Genomic DNA, 22517 nt, shown 5'->3' with positions numbered 1-22517 from the left:
CTTTTAATTATTGGATTTTTGTTATGCATTAGTACCTCTTTGGCCATATGAATCAGAATTTTCTTGACCATCATTGGAGTTGGCCATATTCACCTGAATGAAAGTATTCTTAAATTACACAAATCTTGTTTTGATTTTGATTGAAATTTTGTTTTTCATATAATTGGGGAAATACATATTTAAAGTTTTACATCTTCTAAGGAAGGTAGTGTTTTTCCTCATTCATTTTTATCAGTTTTATTGTGGTAGAAGAACTATCCCTGTTTAAAGTGTACAATTTGATACATTTTGACCCAATATATACCTGAAATATCATTAAAATATGATAAATATATCTATCACATCTGAAGTTTTCTCAATTCTTGTGGGACTCCATGGCCTGTAGCTCACCAGGCTTCTCTCTCCATGGATTTCTAGGGAAAATTATTGGAATGAGTTGCCATTTCCTTCTCAGGAGATCTTCTGTACCCATGGATCAAACCTGTGGCTCCTGTATTTGCAGGTGGATTCTTTAGCACTGAGCCACCTGGGAAGCAAGGTGGCTGGAGAAGAAAATGGCAACCCACTCCAGTATTCTTGCCTGGAGAACCCCATGGACAGTATGAAAAGGCTGAAAGATAGGATGCTGGAAGATGAGCCCCCTCCGGGTCAGAAGATGTCCAGTATGCTACTGGGGAAGAGTGGAGGGCAGTTACTAATAGCTCCAGTGAGAATGAAGCAGCTGGGCCAAAGCAGAAATAACACTCAGCTGCAGATGTGTCTGGTGGTAAAAGCAAAGTCCGATGCTATAAAGAACAATATTGCATAGGAACCTGGAATGTTAGTTCCATGAATCAAGGTAAATTGTATATGGCCCAGGAGAAGATGGTAAGATTGAACATTGACATTTGAGGAATCTGAATTTTCAGATGACTATTGTATCTACTACTGTGGGCAGGAATCTGTAGAAGAAGTGGAGTAGCCCTCATGGTCAACAAAAGAATCTGAAATGCAATATTTGGGGTACAGTCTCAAAAAGGACTGAATGATCTCGGTTCGTTTCCAAGGCATATCCTTCATCATCACAGTAATCCAAGTCTGTGCACTAAATACTTAACACCAAAGAAACTGAAGTTGACTAGTTCTATGAAGACCTGTATACAAACTTTTTTAGAACTAATAGTAAAAAAAGATATGCTTTTCATTGTAAGGAATTGGAATGCAGAAATAGAAAGTCAAAAGATATCTGAACTAGCAGGCAGCTTTGGCCTTGGAGTACAAAATGAAGTATGTCCGTGGAATTCTCCAGGCAAGAAATTCTGGAACGGGTAGCCATTCCCTTCTCCAGGGGATCTACCTGACCCAGGGATCAAACCCAGGTCTTCCTGCATTATGGGCAGATTCTTTACCACTTGAGCCACCAGGGAAGCCCCTAATGAAGCAGGACAAAGGCCAACAAAGTTTTGTTAACAGAACACACTGGTCATGGCAGACACCCTTTTCCAACAACCCAAGAGATGACACTACACATGGACATCACCAGATGGTCAATACCAAAATCATATTGATTGTTCTTTGCAGCCAAAGATGAAGAAGCTCAATACAGTCAGCAAAAACAAGACCTGAAGTGGACTGGCTCAGATTATGAGCTCTTCATTGAAAAATTCAGGCTTAAATTGAAGTTGGGAAAACCACTAGGCCATTCAGTTATGACCTAAATCAAATCCCTTATGATTATACAGTAGATGTGACAAATAGATTTGAGAGATTAGGTCTGGTAGACAGAGTGCCTGAAGAACTATGGATGGAAGTTCATAACACTGTACAGGAGGCAGTGACCAAAACCATCCCCAAGAGAAATAAATGAAAGAAGGCAAAGTGGTTGTCCAAGGAGGCTTTACAAATAACCTAAGGAAAGAAGAGAAGTTAAAGGCAAGGGAGAAAGGGAAAGATAGACCCAGCTGACCACAGAGTTCCAGAGAATAGCAAGGAGAGATCAGAAGGCCTTCTTAAATGAACAATGCAAAAAAATAGAGGAAAACAACAGAATGGGAAAGACTAGAGATCTCTTCAAGAAAATTGGAGAGATCAAGAGAACATTTCATGCAAGGATGGGCACGAGAAAGGACAGAAAGGGTAAGCACCTGACAGGCAGAAAAGATTAAGAGGAGGTGGCAGGAATATACAGAAGAAATGTATATGCAAAAAAGGTCCTAATGACCCAGATAACCATGATGGTGCAGTCACTCACCTAGAGCTGGACATCTTGGAGTATACAATCAAGTGGGCCTTAAGAAACATTACTATGAAGAAAGCTACTGGAGGTGAGGGAAATCCAATTGAGCTTTTCAAAATGCTAAAAGATGATGCTAGTAAAGTGCTGCACCATTATGTCAGCAAACTTGGAAAACTCATCAATGGCCACGGGATTGAAAGTTTAATTTTCATTCCAATCCCAAAAATGAGCAATGCTGAAGAATGTTCATACTACTATACAGTTGCTCTCATTTCACATGCTAGCAAGGTTATGCTCAAAATCCTTCAATGTAGGCTTTAGCTGTACTTGAACTGAGAACTCCCAGATGTACAAGCTGGGTTTTGAAGAGGCAGAGGAACTAGAGATCAAAATGCCAACATTTGTTGGATTATGGAGAAAGCAAACATGTTTAGTTCTTGATAAACACCCACTTCTTCATTGACTATGCTAAAGCCTTTGTGTGGATCACAAAAAAACTATGGAAGTACCAGACTGCCTTACCTGTCTGCTGAGAAACCTGTGTGTGGGTCAAGAAGCAACAGTTACAACAACATACTGGTTCAAAATTGGGAAAGGAGTACAACAAGACTATATGTTGTTACCTGTTTTATTTAACTTATATGCATAGTGCATCATGTGAAATGCCAGACTGGATGAATCACAAGCTGGAATCAGGACTGCTGGGAGAAATATCAGTAACCTCAGATATGCAGATGATAGCACTCTAATAGTAAGTGAACAGTAACTAAAGAGCCTCTTGATGAAGGTGAAAGAGAAGAGGGAAAAAGCTGGTTTGAAACTTAGCATTCAAAAAACTAAGATTGTGGTATCTGGTCTCATCACTTCATGGCAAATAGAAGTGGGAAGAGTGGAAGCAGTGGCAAATATTATTTTCTTGAGCTCCAAAATCACTCTGGATGTTGACTGTAACCATGAAATTAAAAGAGGCTTGTTCCTTGGAAGGAAAACTGTGACAAACCTAGCCAGCATATTATTAATAAAAAGCAGAGACATCACTTTGCTGACAAAGGTCTGTACAATCAAAGGTGTGGTTTTTCCAGTAGCTACCTACAGATGTGAAAGTTGGACCATAATGTAGGCTGAGCACCGAAGAATTGATGCTTTTGAGTTGTGTTGGAGAAGACTCTTGAGAGTCCTTTGTACTGCAAGGAGAACAATCCAATCAATCTTGAAGGAAATCAACACTGAATATTCATTGAAAGGACTGTTACTGAGGCTTTAGTATTCACTGTTGAAGCTCGGGCTTCAATTCTTTGGTCACCTGATGCAAAGCACCAACTCATTGGAAAAGACCCTGATGCTGGGAAAGATTGAAGGGGAAAGGAATGGTGGGGGGCAGAAAATGAGATGGTTAGATAGCATCACCAACTCAGTCATGAATTTGAGCAAACTCCGGGAAATAGTTGAGGACAGAAGAGCCTAATGTGCTACATACAGTCCTTGTGGTCACAAAGAGTCAGACTCAACTTAGCAACTGAACAATAACAACAGTTTTCTCATGTATCTTTCTAATCTCTTCCTTTCACTATTTCCTCAAATACTAATATGCTTCCTGTTTCTATAGATTGTTTTGGATTTTCTAGAGTTGTGCATGAATGGCATCATAGAGTGCATTCCTTTGTCTGACTTATTTTTATTCAGTGCCGTTGAAGTCTGTCCACATTGCTGTAGGTACCAATAGTTCGTTTTTTTTGCTGAGTAGCATCCATTGAACAGATAGCCCACAGTTTTATCAGTTCACTTGTTGATGGGTTGTTTCTGGCTTGGAGTCTTGCAAATAAATCTGCTAACAACATTCATGTCCAAGTCTTTGTTCTGATGTTTTAATTTTTCTTGGGTAAGTACTCAGAGTGGAATCCCTGGTCACATGCTAGGCATATGCTTAATTTTTCAGTAAATTACCAAACTGTTTTCCAATGTGATGTATTATTTTGTATTCCCAATAGCAGTGTATAAGAGTTGTAGTTACTCCACAGTCTGATCAACATTTGGTATTGTTAGTTTTTTAAACTTTAGACAATCTACTGATATATGGTAGTACTCCATTGTGGATTTAATTTAATGCAAATAAGGGATTTGCATTTCCCTCATTTCTATACTGAACATCTTTTTGTGTGTCGATTTGCCATCTCTGTGTTATCTTTGGTAAAGTGACTGCTCAAATTTTCACTCACTTTTCAGTTGGGTTTTTTGTTTTCATATTACTGAGTTTTGATAATTCTGTACATATAGTGGATGTACAACCTGTTATCAGATAATATAATTTTACAATGTTTTATGCCATATCCTCCTTTTAGTCTCTTAACAATGTCTTTCAAAGAGCAATAGTTCTTGGATTAAGGCCAGTTTATCAGGGTTTTCTTTTATGTCCTATGCCTTTGATATCATACTAAGATATTTTGCCCTAACCCAGGGTCACAAAGATTTTCTCCTTGCTTCCTTTAGAAGTTTTCATTGCATTTTACACTTAGATGTCTTGTCTGTTTCAAGTTAATTTTTGTATATGGTGTGAGATAAAAATCAAGGTTTTAGCTTCATTTTTCTTTCTGGCATATGGTCATGCAGTTGTTCTGCCACACTTGTTGAAGAGATTGGCTTTTACTCACTGCATCGTCTTTGCATTATTTTTTCAAAAATCAGTTTACCATATGTGTGTGGGTTCATCTTTGAATTTTATTTTGTTGATTTGTATATGTTTATGTCAATATTGCACAGTCTTGAAATCAGAGTAATAGACTTCTAATTTCTTTCTTTCTTAAAATTCTTTTGGCAATTATAGATCTTTTGCATTTCATTGCACATTTTAGAGTGAGCTTGTCAATTAGGGAAAAAACCTGTTTTTTTTTACTTGTATAATGTTGACTCTGTAGATCAATTAAGGGTGACTTCACAATATTGAGTATTTTAATCTATGAACATGGTATATATCTGTTGATTAATTCAGTTCAGTTGCTCAGTCATGTCCAACTCTTTGCGACCCCATGAACAGCGGCACGCCAGGCCTCCATGTCTATTACCAACTCCCGGAGTCCACCCAAACCCATGTCCATTGAGTCGGTGATGCCATCCAACCATCTCACCCTCTGTCGTCCCTTTCTTCAGATGAGTCATCTCTTCACATCAGGTGGCCAAAGTATTGGAGTTATAGCTTCAACATCAGTCCTTCCAGTGAACACCCAGGACTGATATTCTTTAGGATGGATTGGTTGAAACTCCTTGCAGTCCAAGGGACTCTTAAGAGTCTTCTCCAACACGACAGATCAAAAGCATCAATTCTTTGGCACTCAGTTTCTTTGTAGTCCAACTCTCACATCCATACATGACCACTGGAAAAACTATAGTCTTTACTAGATGGACCTTTGTTGGCAAAGTAATGTCTCTGCTTTTTAATGTGCTGTCTAGGTTGGTCATAACTTTCCTTCCAAGGAGTAAATGTCTTTTAATTTCATGGCTGCAGTCACCATCTGCAGTGATTTTGGACCCCCCCAAAATAAAGTCTGACACTGTTTCCCCATCTATTTGTCATGAAGTGATGGGACCGGATGCCATGATCTTAGTTTCTGAATGTTGAGCTTTGCTACTGCTGCTCCTGCTAAGTCGCTTCAGTCTTTTACAACTGTGCAACCCCACAGACAGCAGCCCACCAGGCTCCCCCGTCCCTGGGATTCTCCAGGCAAGAACACTGGAGTGGGTTGCCATTTCCTTCTCCAATGCATTTAAGCCAACTTTTTCACTCTCCTCTTTCACTTTCATCAAGAGGCTCTTTAGTTCTTCATTTTCTGCCATAAGGGTGGTGTCATCTGCATATCTGAGATTATTAATATTTCTCCTGGCAATCCAGCTTGTCCTTCCTCCAGTCCAGTGTTTCTCATGATGTACTCTGCATATAAGTTAAATAAGCAGGGTGACGATATACAGCCTTGATGTACTTCTTTTTCTATTTGGAACCAGTCTGTTGTTCCATGTCCACTTCTAACTGTTGCTTCCTGACCTGCATACAGATTTCTCAAGAGGCAGGTCAGGTGATCTGGTATTCCCATCTCTTTCAGAATTTTCCACAGTAATGTGATCCACACAGTCAAAGGCTTTGGCATAGTCAATAAAGCAGATATAGATGTTTTTCTGGAACTCTCTTGCTTTTTCGATGATCCAATGGCTTTTGGCAATTTGATCTCTGGTACTTCTGCCTTTTCTAAAACTGGTTCATGTATTGCTGAAGCCTGGCTTGGAGAATTTTGAGCATTACGTTACTAGTGTGTGAGATGAGTGCAATTGTGTGGTAGTTTGAGCATTCTTCGGCATTGCCTTTCTTTGGGATTGGAATGAAAACTGACCTTTTCCAGTCCTGTGGCCACTGCTGAGTTTTCCAAATTTGCTGGCATATTGAGTGCAGCACTTTCACAGCATCATCTTTCAGGACTTGAAATAGCTCAACTGGAATTCCATCACCTCCACTAGCTTTGTTCATAGTGATGCTTTCTAAGGCCCACTTGACTTCACATTCCAGGATGTCTGGCTCTAGGTCAGTGGTCACACCATCGTGATTATCTGGGTCGTGAAGATCTTTTATTATAGTTCTTCTGTGTATTCTTGCCACCTCTTCTTAATATCTTCTGCATCTGTCAAGTCCCTACCATTTCTGCACATATTGAGCCCATCTTTGCATGACATGTCCCCTTGGTATCTCGAATTTTCTTGAAGAGATCTCTGTTCTTTCCCATTCTGTTGTTTTCCTCTATTTCTTTGCATTGATCACTGAGGAAGGCTTTCTTATCTCTCCTTGCTATTCTTTGGAATTCTGCATTCAAATGGGTATATCTGTCCTTTTCTCTTTTGCTTTTTACTTCCCTTCTTTTCACAGCTATTTGTAAAGCCTCTTCAGACAGCCATTTTGCTTTTTTGCATTTCTTTTCCATGGGGATGGTCTTGATCCCTGTCTCCTATACAGTGTCACAAACCTCCATCCATAGTTCATCAGGCACTCTGTCAGATCTAGTCTCTTAAATCTATTTCTCACTTTTACTGTATAGTCATAAGGGATTTGATTTAGGTCATACCTGAATGGTCTAGTGGTTTTCTCCACTTTCTTCAATTTCAGTCTGAATTTGGCAATAAGGTGTTCATGATCTGAGCCACAGTCAGCTCCCGGTCTTGTTTTTGCTGACTGTATAGAGCTTCTCCATCTTTGGCTGCAAAGAATATAATCAATCTGATTTCGGTGTCAACCATCTGATGATGTCCACGTGTAGAGTCTTCTCTTGTGTTGTTAGAAGAGGGTGTTTGCTATGACCAGTGTGCTCTCTTGGCAGAACTCTATTAGCCTTTGCCCTGCTTCATTCCATATTCCAAGGCCAAATTTGCCTGTTACTTCAGGTGTTTCTTGACTTTCTACTTCTGCATTCCAGTCCCATATAATGAAAAGGACATCTTTTTTTGGGCGTTAGTTCTAGAAGGTCTTGTAGGTCTTCATAGAACTGTTCAACTTCAGCTTCTTCAGAGTTATTGGTCAGGGCATAGACTTGGATTACTGTGATTTTCCTTGGAAACGAACAGAGCTCATTCTGTCGTTTTTGAGATTGCATCCAAGTACTGCATTTCGGACCCTTTTGTTGACCATGATGGCTACTCCATTTCTTCTAAGGGATTCCTGCCCGCTGTAGTAGATACAATGCTCATCTGAGTTAAATTCACCCATTCCAGTCTATCTTAGTTCGCTCATTCCTAGAATGTCCATGTTCACTCTTGCCATCTCCTGTTTGACCACTTCCAATTTGCCTTGATTCATGGACCTAACATTCCAGGTTCCTATGCAATATTGCTCTTTACAGCATCGGACCTTGCTTCTATCACCAGTCCCATCCACAGCTGGGTGTTGTTTTTGCTTTGGCGCCATCCCTTCGTTCTTTCTGGAGTTATTTCTCCACTGATCTCCAGTAGCATTTTGGGCACCTACCAACCTGGGGAATTTATCTTTCAGCATCCTATCTTTTTGCCTTTTCATACTGTTCATTAATTAGGTCTCAGTAATACTTGGTAGTTGATTGGTCTTGTGTGCCTTATGTCAGATTTATCCCCTTATTTCATGTTTGATGTGGTATTAGTTTTTATATTAATTTCTGCTTGTTATATGGAAATTTAGTTGATTTTTGTCTATCTTGAAACTCTGCTCAATGCATTTTGTAGTTCTAGTTGCATTACGGAGAACATAGAATGTTCTGTATAGAAAAGTTAATAATTTGTGAATAAAGGCAGTTTTTACTTCTTCCTTTTTAATTTAGATGCCTTTTATATTTTTGTCTTGCTGTCTTAAACTGACTACTCTGTTTACATGATGATTTGCATTGATTGATTTTCAAATATTAAACTAACCTTTCATTCTAACCCCACTTGGTCATGATTTGCTATGTTTTATATTTATTGTTGGGTTTGTTTTGCTAAGTTCGTGAGAGAGAGTGGTCTGTTTTCCTGTATTGTCTGTTTTTACTATCAGAGTAATGCTGGCCTTATGGGATTTCCCAGGCGGTGCAGTGTTAAAGAACCCTCCTGCCAGTGCAGGGGACACAAGAGATGTGGGTTCGATCCCTGGGTGGGAAAGGTGCCCTGGAGGAGGAAATGGCAACCCAGTCCAGTATTCTTGCCTGGGAAATCCCATGGACAGAGGAGCCTGGTGGGCCCCAGTTCATGGGATTGCAGAGTCAGACTCGATTGGGCAACTGAGCACCCACACAATGCTGGCATTATAGGTGAGCTGGAAAGTCATACTGTGTCTCCTCAGATATTTGGTAGAATTTCATACTGAAGACATTTGGGCCTAGAATTGTCTTTGTGGTAAATTTTTTTACAAATTCAGTTTCTTTAACAGACACAGGTTCCTTGGGTTATCTTTTGCTTTTTGAGTAAGTCTAAGTCTGACTAGAAGTTTGTCGGTTTTTATTGATCTTAAAGTACCTGCATTTGGTTTCTTTGTTTTTTCTCTATTTTATTTTTTCCCTATTTTGTTTATGTTCTTTGTTATTTTCCTTCTCTGGTTTATTGTCACTTTAATTTACTTTTTTCTAGTTCTGTTTAGTTAGAAGGTGAGGTTCTTGATTTGCATCCTTTTTTAATGGAAAATTGTACGGCTTTAACTGCCTTCTACAGACTTTAGTATATTTTCATTTCCATTCAGTACAAAATACTTCCTGAGTGTTTTAATATTATCTTTGTGTCCTGAATTGTTCTGTGTAATTTCCAAATATTTTTCTGAAGTTGTTTTCCAATTTCATTTTGATCCTGTAACATAATTTATATGCTGAGTTATTTTAAATTTATTAAGACTTCGATGTCTCTATTTCTGCCTCCTTTCCCCATCCCTGTGATCCTTTTTTCTTGATAATCATATATGTTATATTTTGGACAGTAATTTTTGTGTTTGGTTCATGCGTTATGTTGAGGGTTGTTTGTTTATTGCAAGTCCCAGCAAGAATGTTCCAGTTGTGTCTGTTTTTGTTTAACCACTGATTTTTAGAATGATACTCAGTAAGTCACTTAACTCTTCTGTTGCCTGTTAAGGAGATAAAGCCTAGGAGGAAGGAGGTGATAATAGTTGTTGTAAAGTGTGAAGTATTAAAACACCAAACAAACAAAAAATACAAAATACCTTTTGTCTCCAAGGTAAAATGTATTACTTTGTTATTTCACCTTTGAGCAAAGCCATTCAATTATGTTTCTATTCTTCTTACTTGGTTTATAGGCTTTTTATGGAAATTCTCAATGACTGTACTGATGTGGACGAGATCAAATTCCAAGAAGATGGTTCTTGGTGTCCAATGAGACCGAAGAAAGAAGCTATGAAAGTATCCACCCAACCATGTCCCAAAATAGAAAGTATGTGCAGAATGGCCGCAGAGAGCAAAGCAGTGAGACTCGTGTGTTGTATCTGTAGCATTCGCCTCGGCCGTTAGAACGCTTGTTTGGAGTTCAGTGTCCTCAGTTTACCTTTTGATCGTTACACATCTTATTTCTCCCAAATGATTTTTCTTAAGACATGTGCAGAGGTTTATACCACATTATAATCAGTCTTTTCATAGTATATTTTTCATATATAAAGTAAATAACCATGTAAATTGTCTTATTATTTTTATTGAAGTATAATTGCTGTACAATATTATGAAAGTTAAAGGTGTACAATATAGTGACTCATAATTTTTAAAGGTTATACTCCATTTATAGTTAATTGTAAAATATTGGCTATATTCCCTGTGTTGTACAACATATCCTTGTAGCTTATCCTGAACCTAATAGCTTGTACCTCCCACTTCCCCACCCCTCTAATGCCCCTCTTCTCTTCCCTCTTCCCACTTGTCACCACTAATCTGTTCTCTATATCTGTGAGTGTGCTGCTGCTTTGTTACATTCACTAGTTATATTTTTTAGATTCCACATATAGGTGATTTCAGATAGTATTTGTCTTTCTCTGATTTTTTTCACTTAGCATCATGCTGTCCAAGTTCATCCATGTTGGTGCAAGTGGCAAGATTTTTGTTTTTAATGTCCGTGTGCATGTCTGTAGGTACACACCATATCTTCCTTATCCATTCATCTGTTGATGGACACTTAGGTTGCTTCCCTATCTTGGCAGTTGTAAATAATGCTCTTATGAGCTTTGGGGTGCATGCATCTTTTTGAGTTAGTGTTTTTGTTTTGTTTTTCAGTATATACCCGGGACGGAATTGCTGGGTCATAGGGTAGTTCTGTGTTTAGTGTTTTGAGAAACTGCCGTGTTGTTTCCCACTGTGGTTGCACCACATTCCCACCAACAGTCATCTGGAGTTACCTTTTCTCCACATCCTCACCAATACATTGCTTGTAGTTTTTAGAATCATCTTAATATGCTGTGCTTGTTATAACGTGCAGATTTATGTGACATTTCTATGGATAGTTTTTCAGAATTGTTTTTAGAGTATCTGTTGGAGGAACGAACCCCAAGTAGACATGTGGATAGAGAGGCTGCATTTTCCATTAATGGAGGGTGGGGAAAGATGGTCATACGTTAGTTGGTTTGAAAAAAAAAAAAAAAGTGAGTTCGGAGCTCATTGCTTTGTGGGAAGAAATATGAGCCTGAGTTACACTTAGCTCAGCCTTCAGCTCCCTGTGATGTCCGTGCTGAGTGGGGAAATTCAGGGCCATCTGAGAAATTGAAACCTGAGGTGCACCTAGTTTCTTTTTATCTGATATAGTCCACTCACTGAGTTTTGTGCTGACTGTGTTTCACATCTGGCAACGTAATGAATAATAGGTGTTCAGAGTAGGAGGAGAGGAAAAAGTAAAGGATTTTATGTCAGTATTAATCATTCTCCTGTGTTGTTACTGAACCCGTGGGAATGATCAAGGTTTCCCTCATATGTGAGAAAAATAGTGATTTAATTAGTTGCTACTGCTTTTCCATGATCAAGTAGCATGCATTTTCTACTAAGTAGATTGTAGAGCATATTTTCTTTGAAACAGTGAGTTAACATATCGTGTAAGACTATGGAAGTGGGTAGAAAGGAGAACCTAAGTAGGTAATTGGTAAGAAAAACTTCGAATGTCTGAGTAACTTGTTAAAGTGAGATAGTTAGGCTTTTTTTCAACTGATACTATCAAAGTGAGCATTTTATCCAGTTCTGGCTTGTGGTGAAGAGCTTATGTATTCTTTGATATAAGCACCACTGCTTTGTTAGAATGGAAGTGTTTGATTCTGACTTCATACTACCATGTCTGTGAGAATACACAGCCAGTAAAGCCACATACTCTTGTCCACGGCCAGAGACCAGCCCCTTAACTCCAGATGTCTGTCTATAATGTGAGTCCTCACCGGGGGAGATAGTGTGAGGAGCAGGATCTACACAGATCTACTGGCAGTACTGGGGAGATAACTCAGCAGGTGCCGTCTGAAAGAGGTTTTGGTCTTCTCACAAGGCATTGTGCTCCCTCTGTCTCCTAGGTAAGCAGTCGTTTCATAGATGAATGTCTGAAGTTAGAGAGTTAGTCTCTGTCCATGGGATGAGTATGGACTTTATGGGCTGTGTATTCTTTAGGACATGCTTCACAGTTTAAAACTTATGGTTAGAGCTTGTATTACACTTCTCACTTTTTTTTCCCCACTCTGTTCCCTCCATGTAGCTTCAACTGTCCTCAGTAAGCCGTGTGCAGTGACTGTAGCCAATGAGCCAAGCAAGAAGAAAGTGGATGTCATTGACCTAACAGTAGAAAGCTCTTCTGATGAAGAGGAAGGCCCTCCTGCCAAAAGGAAATGCATCTTTATGTCAGAAACACAAAGCAGCCCAACCAAAGGGTTTGTGAATTTATAGTTCACTATTGTTTATTACACTTGGAACTAACTGTTCCTGGGTTAGGTTTGTAAATGGCTCTTGGAGAGTGGCATAACCATAGAGGGACACTTTAATTTGTGTTCTGTTCAGTTGAAATATTTTCAAATGAGCATGTTGTTCATGGGAAAGCAAATTTTGATGAAGAAGATATTCCCGTCTTTGGGAAGTGAGGGTTGAAATCTTCTCATGTCTAAATATTTCATATTGAACACTTGCTGTTATTTTCTTGACTCTTTGTAAGGAGTAAATTTGGCATCACAGACCACCGTGAGGAAGTGGAGTGTGTGGAGTGTGTAATTGGCAATCTGACCAGTGTGGATTCTACTTTTGACACCATTGCTTACTCGTTCTGTGATCTTGGATGAAATACTTAACTTGTTAGAGCCTCCTTTTCCTGTTCTGTAAAATGGGGTTAAGTAATGCCTACCTCATAAGGTTATATTCAGGTTTCAATAAAATAATGCAAGAGCTCAGCCTGATTCAGGCCCATGGTAATTTTCTCAGTAAAAAATGATTGCCTTCCCTTCTCACCCTCTCCAAGGCACAGTGTGGGCAAGTAAATGTGGTCTAGCATTTGTTTCTAAGGCATCTAAATGACAGGTTTAAGTAATTAGCAATAGATAATTTTGAGAGATTTTAGAACCTGCAAGAAAGTAGCAGAGGGTTCTCTCGACATCCCATGAGCATATTATTCCAAACTTGGGTGTGCCAGTCTTGTCTTTTGACCTGTCATTGCACTTCTTTTCTCTAATGGCTTTACTGGAGTATAATTTACATACCATAAAATCCCACATCTGAAGTCTTGAGTTGCACCGTTCAGTGGTTTTATTAAATTCATAGGTACGCAGTTATCATCACAACTCAGTTGTAGAATATTCTCAACACCCAGTAAACGTCTGTCATGTTCCTTTGAGTTAATCCCCATGCACACTCCAGTCGGCAACCATTGATCTCCTTTTTATTGCTATAAATTTGCCTTCTCTAGGCATTTTATACAAGTCGAGTTATATTCTCGGTGCACTTTTGAAACATTCCTTTTTTGCAGTTAACTTTTGAAACCAGGAGAATTAAAGCTTTCTGTGCTGCCTTCTTCACTGTTAAAATACTTGTATTTCAAGATGTGCTTTCCACATCACAGTGAGAGTGCATTTTTTTTCTTAGTGGAACTGAAAATGAAATAAGTATTTCAACTGGAATTTTTTTTCTGGGATGCTGATCATTTATGGTTTCTTTCAGACAGTTTGGTTGGCACTTCTAGAATTTAAATGATAAAAAATGAAAATAGAGTTTTGAAATGTTTACTGGCTTAGATGTGATATTTCCAGAGTTTACTCTCTAATAAAATGCTTTAGAGCATGCTGGGGAAACGTAGGTTGCACAATATATAATTAGATGGATATATATATATATATATATAGTTAGATGGATTCACACCAGGTTGAAGGGTTACTGTTATCTTGGAGGGTGTCTCTGGTGGCTCACTGTAAGGATCATCTGAGATGACCTCACCATGCTGAGGAATCAGGACAGTTCACACCTGTGATCAGCTACCACAGAGATAGATGTTGAGTCTCATCTAGGGTAAAAAGAAAAACCTAACATTTAGAGTATAAGGTGGAAATTTGTGACTAAACCAGCAACACGTGAAAATTTTGGTTTAAATTGTAAAGTGCAGCTACCCCATTTATTCTATGAAGCTGGCGTAATTCTTAATACCCAAACTTGACTTATACATTAACAGCCAAATTGGAAAACTGTTACGAAACAGGCTTACATTAGGAAGATCAATGAAAATTCTGAATTTGATCTTAGTAAATTATTTAATAATATGTTAAAATGGTATCCTTTAATGCCAAATAGAGTTTATCCAAGAATGCTTTATAATTAGGAAATACATTGATAAAATGGATCTTGTCATAGACAGCTAGTCAGCTCTCCACATCTGTGGATTCTGGCGATTGTGGATTATCAGAAATGGCTAGAGGAAAATTTTTTTTTTAAAGTTTCCAAAAGCAGGAACTATTTCACATAGCATTTGCATTGTATTAGGTCTTATAAGGTATACATACATGAAGTCGCTCAGTCGTGTCCGACTCTTTGCGACCCCGTGGACTGTAGCCTACCAGACTCCTCTGTCCATGGGATTTTCCAGGCAACAGTACTGGAGTGGATTGCCATTTCCTTCTCCAAAGGATCTTCCCAACCCAGGGATCGAACCCGGGTCTCCCGCATCGTAGACAGACGCTTTACCGTCTGAGCCACCAGGGAAGTCCTATAAGGTATAAGGTAATCTAGAGATGAATTTTATGGTATTTGAGGTAAGGGACTTCAGGATCTGTGAGTTTTGGTATCCTTCTGGGGAGAGGGTCCTTGGACCCAGTCCGCTGTGAATACTGAGGGACGACTGTATATCATCATCTTAATAGATGATGGCCATCTGTAAATTAACAGCCATTTAGCTAGAAGCTCTCTGAAGTGTCAGAATTCACTTAATGGTTTACCACTTGAGCAGATTTGTTCTTAGATTGCATTAACAAAAGAAGCAGTATCCAAGATACATACCCATGCCAGTTCTATTCCATTTTAGGCTAAATGACTTTCACTTAGACCATTTTAGTCAGGGCTTTCATCAAGAAGGGTATTAATGAGAGCAGCCAGAGGAGGGAAAGAGGACAGTGAGTAGCCTGATGGATGAATGGGTCAAAGGACTGAAGCTGTGAAGCCAGGAAAAGAGAAAATGTGGTATTTACCTTGTAGGTCTTGAACGGGAGTCATTGGTGAACTGGGTTAAGTTTATTCTTTGTTATAGCATTTGGCAGATACACATCCAGTAGAGGAATGATACATGAAAACTTTGCATTGGAGTTTTTGAACACTAAGAACATTGATGTTTTTCTGTGTTAAGGTAGCGTGGATGCCACCTGTGCAGGTGTCACAGTGGTGACCATACTGTGATTATTTCATCTGTGTAATCCTGTCCAACTCTTAGTTTCTTTTTTTTTTTCTGGTTTTGTGTCTGGTCATTCTTCTCATGTCCTCCCTTTTGTGTCAGCATCTGGAAATTTTCCCTGAGGTGAAAATTTATCATAGGGCTTCTTAGTGTTAGTAAGCAAATGGGGAATAGAGGGAAAATAAGACTTTTAGAAAACGTCTGGTGTTTTTCTAAATTAACAGATAATTTTAAAATATTATGCACCTACTCCATGCCTTGGAAATTGAATGATTGCTTTGTCATTAATAAAGAGGTATTCTCAAGACAGGAAGCAAAGATTAGAGATACATTAAGACTGTGGTTTTGGAGAAGACTCTTGAGAGTCCCTTGGACTGCAAGGAGATCCAACCAGTCCATCCTAAAGGAGATCCGTCCTGGGTGTTCATTGGAAGGACTGATGTTGAAACTGAAACTGCAATAATTTGGCCACCTGATGTGAAGAGTTGACTCATTGGAAAAGACCCTGATGCTGGGAGGGATTGGGGGCAGGAGGAGAAGGGGACGACAGAGAATGAGATGGTTGGATGGCATCACCGACTCGATGGACATGAGTTTGGGTGAACTCCGGCAGCTGGTGATGGACAGGGAGGCCTGGCGTGCTGCAGTTCATGGGGTCACAAAGAGTCAGACACGGCTGAGTGACTGAACTGAACTGAAGAATCATTAGAAATTGGTAGCGGAATTGAATCTTTGAAAATATGTTTATGATCATAAAGTGGGAACACCTGGTGAATTTCAGGTTTATAGATAAAAATTCAAGTCACTGAATTTTCAGACATCTAAGTCTGGGCCAAGTATGATGAATTTAGTGATCTAGTACTCTAGAATACTAATATTTGCTGTCTAGCAGTATGCCAGCAATTTTCTTTTGTGCTGTGAAATTATGTTGTTGTTCAGTCACTAATTCATGTCTGACTCTTTGTGACCCTGTGGACTGCAGCGTGCCAGGCTTCCTTGTCCTTCAGTATCTCCTGGAGTTTGCTCAAACTCATGTCCATTGAGTAGGTCATACTCTTCGCATCAGGTGCCCAAAATACTGGAGCTTCAGCATCAGTCCTTCCAATGAATATTGAGGGTTGATCTCATTTAGGATTGACTGGTTTGATCTCCTTGCAGTCCAAGGGACTCTCAAGAGTCTTCTCCAGCACCATAGTTCTTAAGCATCAATTCTTTGGCACTCAACCTTCTTTATGGTCCAACTGTCACATCCGTACATGACTGCTGGAAAAACCGTAGCTTTGATTGTACTGACCTTTGTCAGCAAAGTGATGCCTCTTCTTTTTATTAATAATGTGCAGTCCGGTATCACTGACAGAAATAGAGCTGACTTGGACAAGGATAGTGACTTTGTACTTAAATATGATGAACCAAAGGTGACAGTAAACAACCTGTAACGTTTCCTGTGTAGTAACCGTGTGACTTTGGGAATTCTGTAAGCTCAGTTTTCTCATCTGTAAAATAGGAATGATAATAATGTGCAACTCATTAAGTTATTGTGAGGATTGAATGAAATAATGGCAATGACAGTGCTCAGTAAAGCATGGAAAAGTGACGTATTTTGGCCATTGTTATTATTCATCTTTTATTTGACAAACTGCACAATAACTCTTTTTTGTTACATGAAAACAAAAAACAGACAAAAAATAATATGCTGTCTAGGTTTGTCATAGCTTTCCTTCCAAGCAGCAAGCATCTTTTAATTTCATGGCTGCAGTCACTGTCTGCAGTGATTTTGGAACCCAAGAAGATAAAATCTTTCACTGTTTCCACATCTGTTTGCCATGAAGTGATGGGACCAGATGCCATGATCTTAGTTTTTGAAAGTCGAGCTTTAAGCCAACCTTTTCCTGATATGCATAAAGCTATAAAAACTTATATGTGTACATAATACATAATGTACATATAGGCCTGTGTGTGTATTTGCCAATCCTATGAGGAGGGAGTAACAAAATGTTTTTAGTATTTATAGCGTCACATACTTAAACCCATAATTCCACCAGACATAGCCATTTAGATTTCACCATGGTTCCTATTATTCCGTGTCTATAAATACATCTATTTTTGCACAGGCATTAGAGTTGTTTACCTTTCCGAATGTGATCTTTGTGAGGCTTCTGATTGAGATAAAAATCCGCTGCTGCTACTGCTGCTACTGCTGCTAATTGTGTCTGACTCTGTGTGACCCCATAGACGGCAGCCCACCAGGCTCCCCCGTCCCTGGGATTCTCCAGCCGAGAACACTGGAGTGGGTTGCCATTTCCTTCTCTAGTGCAGGAAAGTGAAAAGTGACGGTGAAGTCACTCAGTCGTGTCCGACTCTTAGCGACCCCATGGACTGCAGCCCACCAGGCTCCTCCGTCCCTGGGATTTTCCAGGCAAGAGTACTGACTGGAGTGGGGTGCCAAAATCCGCTACCAGTAGGTAATTTGATAATCCTAACAAATGGCGAATTTTACCCATTCTATATGAAGTTGAATTTGTGTTAATGTTACAAAGTTCAGGTAATCGGATTTAACTTACCCTGAATTGTTTAATTTTTCAGATATTTGCTGAGATTGTAGATGTTGATTAATAATTTGTACTGTCACTGGATTGTGGCATTTTTACCTGTTGTGTAGCATTTTATATTGGTGAAACAAGGAATAGTTAATCACCCAGAGTTTTACGTTATGAGAGCAGAAGATGTGCAGTGGTTAAGGGTTACTGTGGTGACGAGTACACGGGGACATTGACCTCACTTCTGTGCAGGTGTAAGTAAAGGGCCAGGGAGGGAAAGGGAGTGTTGTTTTCTATGAATCTGATCCAGATTGAAAGGTCAGTTGAGGATGAAGAGAAAAGCCAGTGTGAGATAATCAGAGCCACTTTTTACGCCCCCTTGTGTGTACAAACATATGCCAGTCTCTATTTCCTTCTTATTTCCCATGACCCCATGCCCCAGTTTCTGATACACATTCCTGTGTGGGAGGTAGGATCATGTGTAATTTGGAAACACTTCTGGTGATTCCCTGTTGTACTTTCATCCTTGTAGAGGACCAGTGTCTTCAGACTTCCAGAAGCAGATGTACTTTAATATAACATGCATACTTGAGCTCATATCAGGGCTCTCTTTCCCCCTCCAGAGTCTACCTTTGTGGTTTTAGATGGCCAAGTAACACTGGCATCCAAGAAACCTCCTGATTGTAACTGAGGCAGGTTGCTCTTTTTGTTGGTCTTCACCTACGTCTGGAAAATGTGTTTTGAAATACTTAGCTTATGTTGTTGTCTCAAGCATACTGTATTTCCCGTGATTCCCAAATAGATCAGTCTCAGTTCACTTGCTTTCCTGAGACTAGCATTTGCTAACACAGCCACGTATATCCTCTCAAGATGACTTTGTTTTCCTCCTTTCCAGTGACATCTGTATTTTTTGAAAAATAGTACAGAATAACAGGGCTTCCCAGGTGGCTCAGTGGTAAGAATCCTCCTGCCAGTGCAGAGGCTGCAGGAGATGCTGGTTTGATCCCTGGGTGGGGGAGATCCCCTGGAAGAGGAAACGGCAACCCACTCCAGAATTCATGCCTGGGAAATCCCATGGACCAGAGGAGCTTGGTGGGCTGTAGTCCATGGGGTCTCAGAGTCAGACATGACCTAGTGACTGATCATATACACGCACGCGCTGTTTCTATCACTTGTGCGTCATCTTTGTAGTGACCCCTTCAGCTATGGAGATTGTGCCTGTCTCGTTGAGCTCACAGAAGTTTTATTTTTCACAATGTACAGTGGTGGGACCCGTCTGTACATCTTTACTGGAAGCTGGGGCATCTTCACCTTTGGTGTTTCTGGTTTAAATTACGTGTACTCCGTGCTTTGAAACCACTTTAATGGATGCTTTACTAAGTAGCCCCTGAAGGGCTACCCTGACCAAGGAGCTGTGAGTCTTCAGTCTCTCGGAGACAACAGCTGAGGTTTTAAGCTTGTAGTCGGGAACTTCCTCACGTAGTCAGGCGTATGTGGCTTTGTCAGGCAAGACTAGGTTATTGAGCTTGTCCCATATTTTGCCTTTGGCCTTGCCCCCGACTCGCTCACTGGGTGTTTGTCTTTCTTGGCTGGCTTTCTGGCATCTACTTTTTCTTGTCATCCTTGGGTAGCATCTCAGAGATGGGAGAGCAGCTGCTGCCCCTGCAGCCTCACTAAGATGTTGGACAAAAAGATGGTCGCCATCAGCCAGAGGGTCCATGACGTTGCTTAGTTTCTTTTATATATATATATATTTAAGATGTTTTCTTGAGGACTTCTAATCATCAACTCTGGACTAAGATATAATGACTATTAAGTGGGAAGAATGCAAAATCATTTCTCTTTTTTCCTGAACTACTTCAAAAATATGTTTAACCATACTGCTTCTTGAAATTATAAAATAATTATAGTGTATATATACAGTGTGTATACATATATGTATAAATACCAATAATAAATTATCTTAAGTATATTTAATTTGTGTTTTTAGTAGCATGAACAGTGAATTTCAAAGTCATAGCTCTCCTAAAAGAGTAGATGGTATCATGGTAGCTAGTGTTTTTATTTCTGAATGTTATGTCTTAAATCCTGAATGTTTTATTCTTAATCTAATTTCTTTTCTGATTGCTACTGGTTTTTTATCAGACTGGCTGGCTTTAGGACTGTCTTTACTCAGGTGATCCCCAGATAAGAGTGCTAATAATTAACACAATTCATGTTACATAATGGAAGGAATTATGTTTGAGCTATAGTAAGTAAGTAGCTTTAGTCATAAAGGTACCCTGATTTAAATCAAATTTTCGGAGTCTTCTATTTTCTTTCTAAATTTCTTTATATATAACTTACTAATATCACATGCATGTTACACATACATTAATAAAAGCAGTGTGTAGCGTATAGCCCTATTTGTGGTTCAGAGTTCTATGTTTTGCTCTAGCAGTGTTCTTTATGTTTTAGTGCCACCTTGCTCTTATGTCACAGCTGCTATTGAGAGGCAACATATTCATGTTAAAGTGAAGACTGTTATGAAAGAGGAGAGTGAGTGGCGTTCTGTGTAGTGAGTAGCTGCCACATAGTTGTTCTGAAGCTTAGTGAACTTACGATTGAGAATGCCCCGTAGTACAGCTCTTCTCTCCTGTGAACTAACAGCCAGATTGTTTGTAATTTCCCATGCTATTTAAAACAGGGTTCTCATGTATCAGCCATCTTCTGTAAGGGTGCCCAGTGTGACTTCGGTTGATCCTGCTGCTATTCCGCCTTCATTAACAGACTACTCAGTACCATTCCACCACACGCCAATCTCAAGCATGTCCTCAGATCTGCCAGGTATGTGAAGAGTTGTTTTGTTTTTTATCAATTTTTTTTTTACCATTTATTTTTTATCTTAATCTGTGAAGCAAATATAATTTAAGTATCTTAAATAAAAATGCAAAGGAAATTGCTAAGGAAAGGGTTCCTGTAAGGGTGATACCTGTTTTAAATATTAATCACGTTCAGTTGCTATCATTTTAACTACCGAGCAATCTATAGATTTTGTTGGGAGGAAATAGAGTGGTAGGGTAGTGGGAAAATTTGACGAAATTTATTCTCCTGCATAGAGGATGTACCACAGGGAGACTTTTTCTTGGTTTGTTTTTCATGAAAGCTTCACAGGTTAGGGAGAATGTTTTCTCATACTTTTCTTTTCTAAAAGCGCATCACTTCTTGGTAGCCCATCACGACTTCAGAATACACTTGAGAACTGTGAGGTCAGGTTGCCTGCCAGCTTTACCCTGTAAAAATCAGATCTGCCTGCTCTTTTTCCACAACACTCCTGAGTGTTTAGAGTTATCTTTTTAAAAAAACATTTCTTTTTTTTAATTGGAGGATAATTGCTTTACAATGTTGTGTCGGTTTAGGAATATCTTTTATATGATATTAACAGCTAAAAACGTCATGGCTGCCTGAGCTACCGTAGTATCAAGTTTTTTCATAGATCAAATTGGCACAAGTTTAGAACCAGTGACTTTATGACTTCCCTTCTCTCTGAAGGGCCCTTTTATTGAAATTCAGTTACCTCCTCCTGTTATTAATTTTCTTTTCTGGATTTAGGAAGTTAATTTGACCTGTGATTTATCCTTCTTAGCCCTCTTAATAAGGTCTTTATTTTAAGCACAATATATATTCTATTGGGTGAAATTTGTGTTGTTGGAACAGCTGATAGTTGTGTAATCTGGTCAGGTGTAATTTTGTTCAGAGTTTATTCAGTTTGAATACAATTTAATGGAAAAGAGTAAACTAAAAATAGTATCCATCAAAAAAAATGTTAAAAGCTTTTTGGTTCTTAAATATATCTCCTCCACATGTTCTTTGGGAATTGGTTATTTAAAAAAAAACTGTTTGTAAACCCAGCCAGCACCAGTTACAGAGTTACTGCTGATACAAAGCTTGATCTTGAGTTACAGGTGAAGTTTCATGGTCCATAAGAAAGAGAGAAAGTCAGAGTCTTAATCCCTAACTGCCATGTTTTATTTTAACTGTGGCTAGTTTTAAATGAAGTTGAAAGGTTTCCACATGTCATCTTAGTATGTGTTACAAATAAGCATTCCAGAAGAATTCATTTCCCAAAGATCTCGAATTAAAAATTAATCCTGAGGAAAAAGATAATGAACATTTCTCTGTTTACTAAGTGACTCTGGCCATTTAGCAATAGAATAGATACAATGTACAAATCACTTGCTCTGTTAGTTTTTGAATTGTGTGAGTTTGGATGAATTTTTAATTTCAGAGAATTTATATTTCAAAATTTGGGCATAAAGTCAGACTATTTACTTTATAAAATGTACAGATTTGAGAAAAATGCGATAAAATATGTTAATTGTGTATTTCATAAAATACATTCAAGCTGGTAAGAACTAAGACTATTATCCAGGACTGGTATT

The 22517-nt window shown here is 39.0% G+C and overlaps 1 protein-coding gene and 1 pseudogene across 14 annotated transcripts in view; one reads left to right on the top strand and one right to left on the bottom strand.

Moving 5' to 3' along the window:
- Positions 1-22517, top strand: part of PIAS2 (protein inhibitor of activated STAT 2) — a 103974-nt gene that overhangs the window by 68644 nt on the left and 12813 nt on the right. For all 14 annotated transcript variants that reach the window (XR_011462462.1, XR_011462461.1, XM_070361752.1 and 11 more), the window contains 3 exons: positions 9990-10123; positions 12401-12572; positions 20783-20922. Coding sequence is in view for 12 of the 14 variants with exons in the window: in XM_070361752.1 (XP_070217853.1) it covers positions 9990-10123; positions 12401-12572; positions 20783-20922 (446 nt within the window). In the remaining 2 variants the exon portion in view is untranslated. The remainder of the gene's footprint in view (positions 1-9989; positions 10124-12400; positions 12573-20782; positions 20923-22517) is intronic.
- On the bottom strand, positions 18897-20293 carry LOC138985410 (small ribosomal subunit protein eS25-like; annotated as a pseudogene).

The sequence above is a fragment of the Bos mutus genome, chromosome 24 (assembly GCF_027580195.1).
Source record: "Bos mutus isolate GX-2022 chromosome 24, NWIPB_WYAK_1.1, whole genome shotgun sequence".
Taxonomy (NCBI): Eukaryota; Metazoa; Chordata; class Mammalia; order Artiodactyla; family Bovidae; genus Bos; species Bos mutus.
Note: the sequence above shows the minus strand (reverse complement) of the source record. Positions and strands in the feature narration are given on the sequence as shown.